General features: G+C 40.3%; 1 protein-coding gene across 1 annotated transcript in view; it reads left to right on the forward strand.

The window, feature by feature from the left end:
• Positions 1 to 12886: 12886 nt before the first annotated feature.
• Positions 12887 to 13090, forward strand: part of MTAP (methylthioadenosine phosphorylase) — a 30974-nt gene continuing 30770 nt past the window's right edge. Inside the window, exon 1 of the mRNA XM_026866607.1 lies at positions 12887 to 12937. Within this exon, the coding sequence (XP_026722408.1) occupies positions 12902 to 12937 (36 nt within the window). The 5' untranslated portion in view covers positions 12887 to 12901. The remainder of the gene's footprint in view (positions 12938 to 13090) is intronic.

Here is a 13090-nt window from a genome sequence, read left to right on the forward strand (position 1 = left end):
ATACCAAATCCCCTACTGAAACCAAAGCACAGCACCACTTTAGCTACTAAGAAGAAAAATTAGCTGTGTCCCCACTGAAACAGACATTCATTAAGGTCTGTTAATAGTGGATCATTGTATGTTTTACTTTGCAAAACCCCAAACATCTCTAACTTCCCTACAACTACCACCATCTATATATGAGTGTTAGACACCACATTAACTTTTAAAATACTCAATTTAGCCAACAGGTAAATTGCAAGACAATCAACTGTTTAGGCTAATATTGTTTTATATTATAACCAGCCATTTTGCCCCAAAATTGCCTTCAAATTTGCCTGGAATTTTGTCATATTCCATGTTCACCATGAGCTCTTCTCTAGATGAGTTGCTCTAGTATAGCAAAATAAAAATGATTGAGTTTATTGGACATATAATAATAAGAGAGGCATTTGACACTTTTTTGAACTACCGCTATAACAAATAACTAGAGAAAGCCTCATATTTAACTGCTAAGCAAAGACCTTATCCCCTGGATTATATTTTTTAAAGTCTGACAAACTTTTGCCTGGGTCTTAGGTGAAAGAAAAAAAAGCTATGAAATAACAATGTGTAATACATGAGTCAAGTTCCTTTCAAGGAACAGTTTTCCTTTAAAAAGTTTTCTTTAAAGAGTTTTGCTTAAGAGTTTTTCTGTTCATGCACAAAGTAATATGTTGTTATGCATGTTTATGAATAATAGTAGTTTCTTACATTTAACAAATTTTCATCAGCAAATACTAATTAATCAGCCAAATGACATCTACACATTGCGTTTAGCATGATATCATGATATTGCAATACAGCCTACAGCTGATTGTAGAAAAAGACAACATATTTAAGTGGGATGTCAACTCCATTTGTTCAGCCTAGTCAGAAGAGGTGTTGTGTAATAACAAGAAGCATTTTCCAGGCTAGAAGGGCCAGTCAAATGGTGCCAGGTAAGTTTGCTGAAAGCTTTTCAGGCAGCAAGTTGTTTATTTAGACTCAGTATTACCAAATATCAACACAGTATTAACACAGAATCACAAAGATATGGGAAACTGTTCCAATGAACAATCCAAATAAAAATTTATACCAGTACATAATTTCTTAGAAAAAGCTTGTTGCACATATGTATTTGCCACTGTACTGGAAGTAAAGTAAGGCACAGTGGTATTATACAGTTACAATAAGATTTGGGGTTTTTTAGTTTCTTGTTGGTTTTGTTTGTTTTTTTTTTCTTTTTTTCCCAGAAACCTCCGAAAAAAAGGTGGAAGAATTCATCAGCCAAATTGGGAAGACAGAATGAGATGGGCAAAACAGAAGCTTAGAAACAAAGGAGAGTAAGAATAATATAGGAATATATGATCTAAGCGTTACAATGAAAAAGAAGGAAAAAAGTACAAAAAGAAACAAAACATGTTAATTAAAAAAAAAAAAAAGCAAGCACTTAATCTGCAGTCCTTGTGCCCAAGGAGTGCAGATATTTTTTTTCTCCAAGTGCCTTTTAGCTTGAAATGAGATTTCTGGACTTTCCATTTCTTGTTGTGTGGTCCAATCATTACATCCTGCAGACGGAACATACTATCACTGTTAAGAAAGTATAAACAGAATTTGGACTGGAAGCATCTCTAAAACTGGACCTAACCCAACAGGTCCATCCTCTCAAAGCAGTTATCCCTGTTCTTAATGATAAGCGTGCATGTACTGCTTCTGACTTCAGCTTAATGTGGTTTCCAGTATATTTCAGAAGGATTTTGTTTGTTAATAAAAGGACAGAGGTTTAGCCTTTTCCTCTGGAAGAAGAGGTGGGAAAGAGGAGATGATTAACTGGCTTTTCATCTTCTGCCCAGACACGTTTTCACATATTTTAAAGGAATCGTTATCTTTAAGACTTCTCTCCCTCTTGGCTTGACATTGGACAGTAATGTCAAAATTTAAGGGGGGGTGGGGGGTGGTGGTGAGAAAAGAGTGTGCAGAAATACACAGAGTCAGAATGGTTGAGTATGTTCAATTCTCCTAGAAAAATCTAAAATAACTATGTGAAGCTTAAGCATTACTTAAAATTTTTCTAGAATCATCTCCCTCCTCGCTTTTGTTTGTAGAGAAATGTAAAGGCCAAAAGCTATTTAATGGCTATATTTGCCTGTGAGGATCACAAGCTTCTTTCTTTTCCCCCTCTGTGCATGGTGCAAAGATTGTTTCACAGGGAATCAGCATGCATTCTCTTTTTATAGGCCTTGTCATCTTCTTTTGTGGTCCAGGACACCAGATCACATACAATGCAGAGCATCAACAAATGGCAAAAATACTTTGTTTACTTTCTTTGCAGTTCCTTACTGACTTGGAGAGGTAACTAAATAGAGATTCCCCCTAACAAGAATATCAGCTGAAAAATAAATTAGATTATCAGGCCAAAGTAGATAGATATATTAGCCGTGTAATCTAGTTTGTTGCTTGTTTTTTTCCTTCCATAGCCATTATTTTCTGTGTCTTATATAAAAAAGCCATTATCATGAGGTTAATTTCACTCAAAAGCCTATGACACAGCTGTTAATAATACCAAAGATAAAGGAACACTAACTGTCGGCTTCAGATGGGTTTGAAGTTAGTCTGTTCCCACAGAGCCAGTAGCTCTTTGCCAAGAGCTTCTGCACCTCACTTCTCTCCTGCCATTTTTTTAAACTAGCACCTTTTTCACAACAATACTAAGCAGCACATTCAGACCATCAGTATGTACACACACACAGGATAGCACTGTGTCCTGCCTGCTCACACATCAATTTATATGTATTTTGTTATTCTGCCAATCTTTCTTTATTCTCTCAGTCAACCTTCCTTTCACAACTCAAATGAGTCATGGGATCATGCAGTCTGTTATAATGTAAGGAGTTTTCCTACATACTTGTTGAAAATGGTTTCCTTAGACCCCCACCAAAGGCAGTGACTTTAACTACTTTTTAAATAAGGGGACTCAGAATGACTTCTTTAGAAGTGTCTTCATTTAGCAACTGAAGTACCCCAGTTCCATAATGCATCCTTCAGCAATATTTATGTCTTTTAGCTCCTACCTAAATCCATAAAATGTGTTATATCCCGTTTCAGGACTGAAAAGAAATACTTTTCAACAACCAAAATGCAGTCTCTCATCCTAATTTTGCACAAAACCCCATCATAGGCCTGTTGCAAACATCCCTACAGGGGCTTGCACTATGTCTATGCAGTGCATTGTTTCATCTAGCCTACTGCTTTTTCTTCATGGCAGGACTATCAATACAGAAAGTTTCTTTATGGCTGCAGGGTTTTACACTGCTAACAGCTTTTGACAGTTTGCTAAAGCTTATTAAACTCGAATTATTTTGATAATCCATTATAGTAACAAGACAAATCAGTTACCCTAGCATAACCCTTCCCTTTCTTCATCCAAAGATTTATATTATTTGCTTAGAAAAAGAAGCTGATCTTGTTAAATAAATCTAATCTTATTAAATTAGAAAACAGTGAGAAAAACATTCTTAGAAGCATAGCAGTGATTTCAGAGTACTCCCAAACCTGTTAAACACTTCATTTTATCCATGTGTTTTTTTAGGCTCCTAAAACTATTCCCATTTCATTTCATTCAGGCTGATTAACTCTAGAGATAATCATGGTCTTCTGCTGCTTTCCTTCTGCTTTCCACAGTTGTTTGAGAATTATCTGAAATAATTAAAATTTAAATCTGTTCTTATGCATTGTCCCAAGGAACGCTGAGCAAGCTTTGGCAAAGTCCATTTCTTAATCAGGGAGGTTTGCAGATGGTTGAGCTGTTAGGATGGTGGTGGGACAATGAGTATACAGCAGCATCAGGATGAATTTTTAATTGTAAATGAGCTCAAAACTAGGATTCAAACCACTACAACTTGCATTGATGAGGAAGTTTGGTGGCTGTAACTTAGTCCAGCTCAGTGGAATAAGTATGGGATTGGGTGTCATGAGACCTGGGTTCTGTTTCTGTATTTTCATTGCTCCAGTAGCTTCGGTTGCTTTTGATCCTGTCTCATGTCCTCTCTGACTGTTTGGATCTGTGTGAACGCTAAGCTCTTTGAAGCATAGACCATCTCAGTACATGCTGTGCAGTTGCAAAGCACTGCCCTCACAATTAGTAGCACTTTTGTTTGTCTACACTAAAGATTTTTCCTTCCAAAGTGGTGGCTACAGCAAGGCATAGTTTCAGGAGACATCCTGCACAATAATACTCTCGTTAATCATGTTCTACTTCTTACAACAGCTAAAAAACAGCAGCAAAGGATGTTGATTCCAAGAACTATGATTTTTACTCTGCAGCTATCTCTTAAATCTTGCTCAAATGTAAGTAGTGGAAATTAGACAGACTTTTCTTCATAGACAAAATTTCAGCTTCTGAAAAATCCTTCTGTCACATAAGCATCTTATAGAGATTCCCTAATACAATCAAGGAGTTCTTTGTGCCTGAGTCTGGGTGAGACTCAGACACCTGGTCGGTGACGTCTCAGGATGCACCTCTGTGTTCACTTGAGACCCAGCAAATTCTCCTGGAAAAGGCTTTTTGGGAAATTCTTTCCTTTCTCTTTGCAGGTGTGACCATGACAGAACTATTCACTGTGATTACACTGCCCTCCTGCTCAGGTTTGCCAGAAGACTCAACCTGTAGTAGGGATAACAGAGAATTTAGGCTGCCAGGTCTGGGTGATGTCTCTCTTGGCATTTGGGGTACTTTGATATCATTATGAGGTGTGCAGCTCTCCCCATTAACTCATCACCTACATAGAGACCTGAGCACCAGATGAGATTGTCATTATTTCAGCACACTGAACTCTATCAAGCCTTTAGCCTAACATCTGTAAATAGTTCCACCATCTATTTGGGTCCTGTTAGGAGAAATATTTTTAAAATATTGCACATTTCATACAGTGAGATGAATTCCATATACATGATGGATATCAGTGGACATGAACTCTTTGTTCAAAACATTGTCCCTTTACTAAACTGGAAAGTAGTACGTCCTTTGATTTAGGGGTTTTATGTTACTCTTACTACATTGTCAGTCATCCTATAATGAGACCAACTAAAATATTAAGTATAAACTTTTAAATACCTCTTTAGCTCCACTCCAAATATGCAGGGGACAGAGGAAGCAAGCAGTCGATTCAATGTGAATGATAGAGCAAGCTTCAACTTTATTGAAAGAAATCACACCTTATATAAGCACTCTGCAATAATCATGCATACTACTCACAAATCTATTGGATACTCACAAATCTATTGGATAATCTATGGTAAAAGGTCACATTATAATATCCCAGCCCCTTGTGGCATTTCAGGTATGTCACAACATCTTCCCTCTTCTGGCCTGCCTTTTTTTCCAAGGTTGTTCTTACCATCACACTCAAGGCCATTGTGTACCTCAGTTTCTCTCTTTTTTAACAGTCCTTTGTTAGCATAACTGTACCCTGGGCTTTTTCCTTTGTTTACCTCAGATGGCTGCAATCAGCTCCTGCAGAGACCCATGGCCTTGCTCTGCAAGCCATTCTCCAACACAAATATTTTACAATAGTTACTGAATTAAACTCTTTTTTAAGGTGTCACTTAGATCAAACTTTGTTCATTATTTTGGAAGATGGCAATATAAGAAGACATATAAAGCTCCCTTACTTTCAAGTAACATGCATGGACCTAATTATTAATTGCTATTTAAAGATGGATGATGAGCGAGAAGATGACATATACAACAAGGCTTAGCCAGTGTTGCCATACAGGCTGCATTAGCAAAGAAGCCACCAATACAAGGAAAATAAGCTATTTCACTGCTAGAGTTAAATCACATAGGTGAAGGGCACAAGCTGTGTCTGCAATGGACACACATGGAAGAGTGATGTGTGGTTTATTTGGTACAGCTTAGCCAAATATTGGCTAGAAGCACCAGGAAACCTCAGAACGAAGGGTTAATGCCCACCCTGTGTACATATTCACCTCCACAAGGACCTGCCAAGCCAGAGGTCTAACTGGAGAGAAACCAGACTGTGATCCCACTTCAGGGAGCAGGCAGAGGCATGAACAAGGTGAAGATCTGGCCCCACTCCCATTATTCACCATCCTCAGCAAGGCTGTGGGACAGGCATGTAATAGCTGAGGGTTGCATTAGGCCAGCAGTGAGTATCTGCACCCCCTGGGCAAGGGAGGAAGCCGGGAAGCAGTCTGCGTCAGGTACCTCTGAGTCACCATGACTCCTGGGCTGAAGCTTACAATCATGGGGACCTAATTTTTAGTCATTAAAGTCACACAGAAGCAGTGCCTGAACAGAGCCAATGAAGGCACCTGAAGTCAAGATGCAGTCAAAGTCGAGTTATGGGTAAAAAAAAAAACAGCTAGGGTTCAAATAACTACACTTCAACCAATGGAAAATTTATGCCAGTCTTTTTCATTCTTCCCCGCTTAATATTTGTATGATGGATGCAAAGCTAAGATGATGTGTATGTTAAAAAAATATGCTGGAAGTAGAAGCATGTGGTAGATTAGCAAGTTCCAGTGGAACGACATGGGGAGGCAGCTCATAAGCATATGGGCTTCCTTTTTGAGTCAGGTCTTGGCTGATGTAGAAGGACACACAGGATGCTCTTCTTGTAACACATGTGCAATACTCCATCACTATTGAAATAAATTTTATGAATTTTTAGGACAGAAGCAACAAAACCTACATGCAGTACAGCATAATGGGAACTCTCGACAATGAGATCTGCATGAACGAATGCAGAAGGTAAACTTGACCAAGCTTTTATTTCCCCCTCTTCAATGTGAATGTTGTTTAAGTAACATTGGGAAAAGAAATTCAAAGCTCAGCTATGTGTACACAGCACTGTTATTTCCTTAACCCAACTTTTGTTGTATAAAAAAATAGTAAGACCTTTTACCTTGATACAGTGCTTTTCATCTTCAATGCATTTTCACAAAAACATTCTAGATAATCTGAACACCCCTTTAACGTAGTTAAGGTTGATTATCATCACGATTATGACTTTACAGGAGGGACAGTTTAAATTACTTAAATGCACAAAAGTATTTGATATCAGAAGAGGGATTAAAACTCAAGGGTCACTATGTCCTCATTATCTGCCCACGTTAGACCCTCTTAACCCAGCCTCAGTTTGCAGTATGAAGAATTATCTTCTTACACATAGACTGTTTTCTATATTTAACTTAACAATACACTATTTGTGTGATTAAAGTGCTTCTTACACGAACAAGAATGTTTCAGTTCATTTGGCCAAGATTTCAGAACTCTGTCAGGCATATGGCCAAAACTGTCAGATAGTTGCAGGGACCTTAAATTGTCAGACCTTCCCATCAGTACTTGTAAGAAGGAAGGGGTTTCAGGTATTGTTTATATGTGGACTTTCACCCCAATTCTCTTAAGGCATAAAAAATTACATTTTATATTTGAAGGGCCTTAATCTGGTGTATAATTCACTTACTTTGATCATAATGTTCTTCTGGGTTTTTTGAGTGGTATAAGGTGTAAATGAGACTTAGTTCTTATGCATTATTTTAACTCACTGCCCATGAGATACAGCCACCTGAAATACCAAGAAATCAAAGGAAAGAGCCTCCAAGTCATTGTGCATTTATTTTTGAAAAAGTGAACTGAAACTCCATTAAATTTCTCATTTTTATTCAGATAAACTGATTTACATTCCATCATTTAGAATACAAAGTACAAAGTGTACCCTCTTGGAAAATACAAAGCTATCATTTTATTTCAAGGTTTTCTCTAATGTTATAGATGGAATAGTGAACTGAAATCGCAACCTCTCTAGTAACCCTGCAACTGGTGCCTTCTCAGTAGTGTACATTCATACTGGACATCCATGCTAATGATGTTTTCCTAAATATTATGGTGATGGTTTTGGTGGGATAGTGTTTGGTTACCTGCTTCCAATTTCAAATGGCTGCTGTAGAAAGCTGACTACTCACAATGATAAATGCTACGTTAAGAATTTATAGATTACAGTTTACTCATGAGCAGTCACTGAACTTGATTCCATCTGTCTATAATAGGACTTCAATTTTAAGCTGTTTGAAACTGAATTACTGAGACCATGTTGTCTACAGAAATGAACACATCTTAAAATGTTTATTTCACAAAGCACTATTTCTTACCTGCTATTGAACAGTTAAATAATTTTGAAGGCTTCAATGCATATATGACTGACCTAGGTTATAAACTGGTGTAAGTAATGGGAATTCACTAGATGTTGATACTGTCCTGGTTTCAGTGGGGACACAGCTAATTTTTCTTCTTGGTAGCTAGAGTGGTGCTGTGCTTTGGTTTCAGTAGGGGATTTGGTATGAGAAGAATGCTGATAACACACTGATGTTTTCAGCTGTTGCTGAGAGATCATGGACTCCAACTCCCCATGTCCTGCCCATGCTCAGGTGTACAAGGAACTGGGTGGGGAGCACGGCCAGAGCACTGGATGCAAACTGTCCAATGGAATATTACATATGGTGTAACATCATGCTCAGTATGTAGAGGAGGGTCAGCCGGGAAGGAGGGGGTTCTCTCTTGCTTCTGGGATTGTGTTTTGGGGATCCTGGCTTTTTCCAGGATTGCTAGCCAGGAATGGACTGGGTATCAGTCAGCGGGTGGTGAGCAATCACATTGTGCATTACCCCCTTGTACTTTCTATTATTGTTTTATTTTATTTCAAGTATTAAACTGTTTTGTATCTCAATATAGAAGTCTCCCTTAACCCCTTCATTTTGCCCCCATCCTCAAGCAGGAGAAGGTGAGCAAGCGGCTGCCTGGTGTTTGGCTGCTGGCCGGATTTAAACCATGACAGATATATACTGAGCTCACTTGAAGAAGTGCAAAATTTCATATTGATAGAACTCTTCTTTACTAGTAAGCTACAAAAATGAATTTAGGATGGCATTAAATTTGAAAAGCTACCTAGTTTGACTGCAAGAATACAGTTTTTCAGCTCCTTTTTCTGATTCTAAGTTGTCCACCCACTCTCTGGAATGCACCAAAATGGTGGCTCAGACTAAACATCTTCGAAACGCCATTTAATGAAGCTTCTTTTGAGCTTCTAGTTCAAGTGTCATTAGCAATTGACTATGAACAGTCTTTTCTGCTTGTTGTTCTGTGTTCAGATTTACCCTGGATATAGAGAGCTTTATACAGAGTAATGCTCCTATGAAAATACATAGAATGCAGAAAGTCCATAAGCTTTCTTAAGTTGGAAGATTGGTATGTCTCTGGACATATCAGGTATCAAATTTCCATGGCAACAATCTTTGCAGGAACAGCTAGCACAAGTTCTAAATGGGACTAAGGAAGGACTCTGAACTTGCAGTCACTAGGAGTTCAAATAGTGAGTATTTTCACACTATTTTAACAAATTAAGCTCTCATAGTCAGAAAGAAGCAAAAAACAGAACCAGAAAAGTGAACAGATTGCACATTGTTGGGGTAAAAGGTGAATACTTGTTTTGTCAATTATTAGGCTTAGCATAAAGGACCCAGCCAGCATAAAGATGAACCAATAACCAAATTGTATTTGATACAAAAGGGTCGGTACATGGGTGAGCGCTGGGGGTACAAACAAGTCAGTCAGATTATACATAATCGACAACAATCCCATTGACCCCAACAACAACACTGCACAACCAACAATGGGTGGAATGAATGGTGAAATGCAGTCTCCCATAGAAGGGACAGGAGTCAACAAACCAAACACATAAGACAAAGGAAGTGTTTCTTCACTGTTGTGGTCTTTTTCATTGGAAGATCAGTGTGACTGTGGATCTGAAGCTGATGTCATCTGCTCAGCACAGTTCTCCACATGGGATTGTCAGTCCTCCCACACCCAATGTACCGCAGCTTGGCCAATATTTCAGTATGGATTACAGTACCTATTGTCTCTCTAAGGGTACAGGTCAGAATACTGCTGCCATTTGTGGTTCTTCCCCAGAACAACCGAACTGCCCCCGGAGGGCCCACCGTGAGCAAAGGCAGGATCCCACTGAGGATCCAGAGGGGATGCTGTAGGCTGAACAGTTTCTGACCAGTGTGCTTGATAATTCTGCACTTTTCTATGGGGTTTCTGTAACCCTCTTGGTTTGTACAACCTCCATAATTCACTGGTGTCAAGACCACCAATTTCAGTGAGAGGTACGCCATCTTTCAATAAAGCTTTAAACAACTGTCCTCAAGACAGCCAACGTCCGGTATTTCTACCACATTGGGTGTCTTGGTTCTGTGTATACCCCCAGGGGCCCTGTTGATGCCAGAATTCTCAATAGCCCTGACGCTCCCAGGGAGTCCATTCTCCAAGGTCACCTAGCTGATGCATTTTCTCAAGTACATCTCTAATGTGATTTCCTGTTTCACTCAATAAGAGAGTTACAAGAACATTCTGACAAGCCAGTGGAGCAGTTCTAATGATTGCATTTCTCATAGTCACAGACAATCGAAGTTGCATCAACACATCCACATGGCCTACATGAAGGGACAGTTTCATTCCTTCAATCACTGTATACCATCCCGCAGAGTATACCATGGCCGGTCAGACAGAACCTGGCCAGGAATTCTCTAGGGAGTATTTTGCCTTGCACCCCACAGCAGCTAAAGCCAAAAGATTACTACTGTCATCATTAGACCGAGAGGCTTCCTGCACCAGAGGGTCTGAACTCAGAGTTACAAACTTTCTGCAGTCAAAATTATCCAGGCTAACCCCTGATGCTCCTTGATCATATATACCATTCAAGCAAGCAGTGGCTCTCCTGGTGTCTGACTGAACCATGCAAGAATATCACCAATTTCTTGCTGTGTAAAACCTCCCATGGTAGGTCTATTTACTGGTGGCTTACCCTCAGAAAATTCCACCTTCCTCCTGATGACTGGTCTCACATCTGCAGAGTCATCTGAGGCACCAGCCCCATCAGACTCCGCAGGGTACCAGATATCATCAGCTGAGTCATGAGGGTTATGGTGTACATCCACCTGTATAAACTCTGAGTGGACCTTCTGATGACTACATTGTCCCCGTCTCTTACCATGTTTACACTGGGCAACCTGTGCTGTATCCTTCTTGGGTACGGTTTGAGAAGTGTCTAGCTTATCAGTAAGGAGCTTGTTTACAGATTCTAATATCATAAACTGAGCTCACATATGGGAATATTCAGACAGTAAGTGATCTTTTTGCTGGTGCTGTTTCTTATATGCTGTTAGCAGGATCCATCCCTGTCTCCCAAAGGTTACAGCATCCTGTGCCTTACCGGAGAATTTTTGAATATTTTCTAATACATCCTGCAGTTCAGCCTCCGCCAACCGCTTCTCCCACTGGTCACATGGTCCCCCAAATTTAATCCATTCGAGGGCCAGCGAACTATACACAGGATCTTCCCAACCAGGAACTTCAGACAGGGCCATTCTCATCGCCAATTTTGTTTTGCCAATTATTAGGCTTAGCATAAAGGACCCAGCCAGCATAAAGATGAACCAATAACCAAATTGTATTTGACAAAAGGGTCGGTACATGGGTGAGCGCTGGGGGTACAAACAAGTCAGATTATACATAAATGACAACAATCCCATTGACCCCAACAATGACACTGCACAACCAACAATGGGTGGAATAAATGGTGAAATGCAGTCTCCCATAGAAGGGACAGGAGTCAACTGAGTGAATAAACCAAACACATAAGACAAAGGAAGCCACACACTGAATCTCTACACAGCCTGCATTTACAAAAGCCAGACCTGACTGGAGCCCAGTTCCAGGGAGGCAGGAGGTCCTTCCCCAACAGGGAACTCTGCAAAGTACATCTACCTCACAGATAGACACTGCCCCTTCCTGTAAGGGGTCCCAGACTTTATCCCTAAGTGGGCACCTGACCTTTGCTTACTTAATGTGGGACACCTGGGGCTCATTTACCAATGGCTCTCCTTGCCAGGCTGGCTGCACCCTGGAGGGAAGCCTAAAGGGAAACTTATCCCCCTTTTGGGAAGGGCTGTGGGAATCACCCATGTGTTAACCTTAATATGGTGCTTGGGGTTGAAACCCAGCATTCCAATACTGCATCACAGCTGACACAGCTTTTAATAAGCAATTCAATGGAGGAAAATTGTAGTAGAATTAAACAGAAGAAATTGCTAAAAATTATTCAGATTAAAAGATTCTATGCACTGAAAGTAGACCTTCAGTAGAAAGGCCAACTTAGAGAAAAATAGGGTAAATTTCAGTCTTAATATGGTATTATGGCTACCATGCACCACAGTGAAAAAGTTAACATGTAACTTCACCCATGTCCTTCTTTCTCCCTTTAATAAACTATGATTTTCCAAAGTCCATTTCTCATCAGTATAATCTCACATTTTTAACCACAGTAAGAAGTCTTCAGCCTCTATGACAAACATCCCAGCTGTCTATGAAGATCCCTAACATACACTGAAGACAAGATGATAAAGTGTTTAAAGGTGCACAGAGAGCAAATCCCAGCTGAAGAAGTGCATCACTAGCTGCTATTGCCTTAAGATATCAGCAATATCCTTTTTCTGATATACAGTTAACTGCTTCACAGATCTCAGAAAATTTCTAAGCTGCAATCAAATGTAGGACAGGGGAGAGCCATGGCGGGCAGCGCCGGCCTGAGCGCTTCCCCCACCGAGCCTCCGCCTCGGCCTTTTGGGGCCTCCTGCCGCGGGGCCGCGCCTCGGGCGCCGCGGCCCTGCCGGCGTATCCTGGCCGTCCCGGAAGAGCCGGGTTGTTTTGGGGTTGTTTTGTGAAAGCCGGAGGCCTTTGCTTCTCAGGGTTTTCCACCGCCTTCGGTGTGTCTTGATTTGTCAGGGAGAGAGACCGGAGCGGCTTTGTGACTATGGCTGGATGCACAAATTTCAAAGCTGCAGCAGAAGTGAGACGGTACAAAAGTTTCGCTTAAGAATAGTCCGTCCCGTGTGTTTAAAAAGGTGACGGCCTGCGCCAGAGATTAGAAGGCCGGTTAGGCTGGAGCAGGCTGAAGCTTTGGAGTTGTCTTTTGAGCAAAATACAAATTAGTTCTCTGAGGTGAAGTAA

The sequence above is a fragment of the Athene cunicularia genome, assembly GCF_003259725.1.
Source record: "Athene cunicularia isolate RWA chromosome Z unlocalized genomic scaffold, athCun1 chrZ_part3, whole genome shotgun sequence".
NCBI lineage: Eukaryota > Metazoa > Chordata > Aves > Strigiformes > Strigidae > Athene > Athene cunicularia.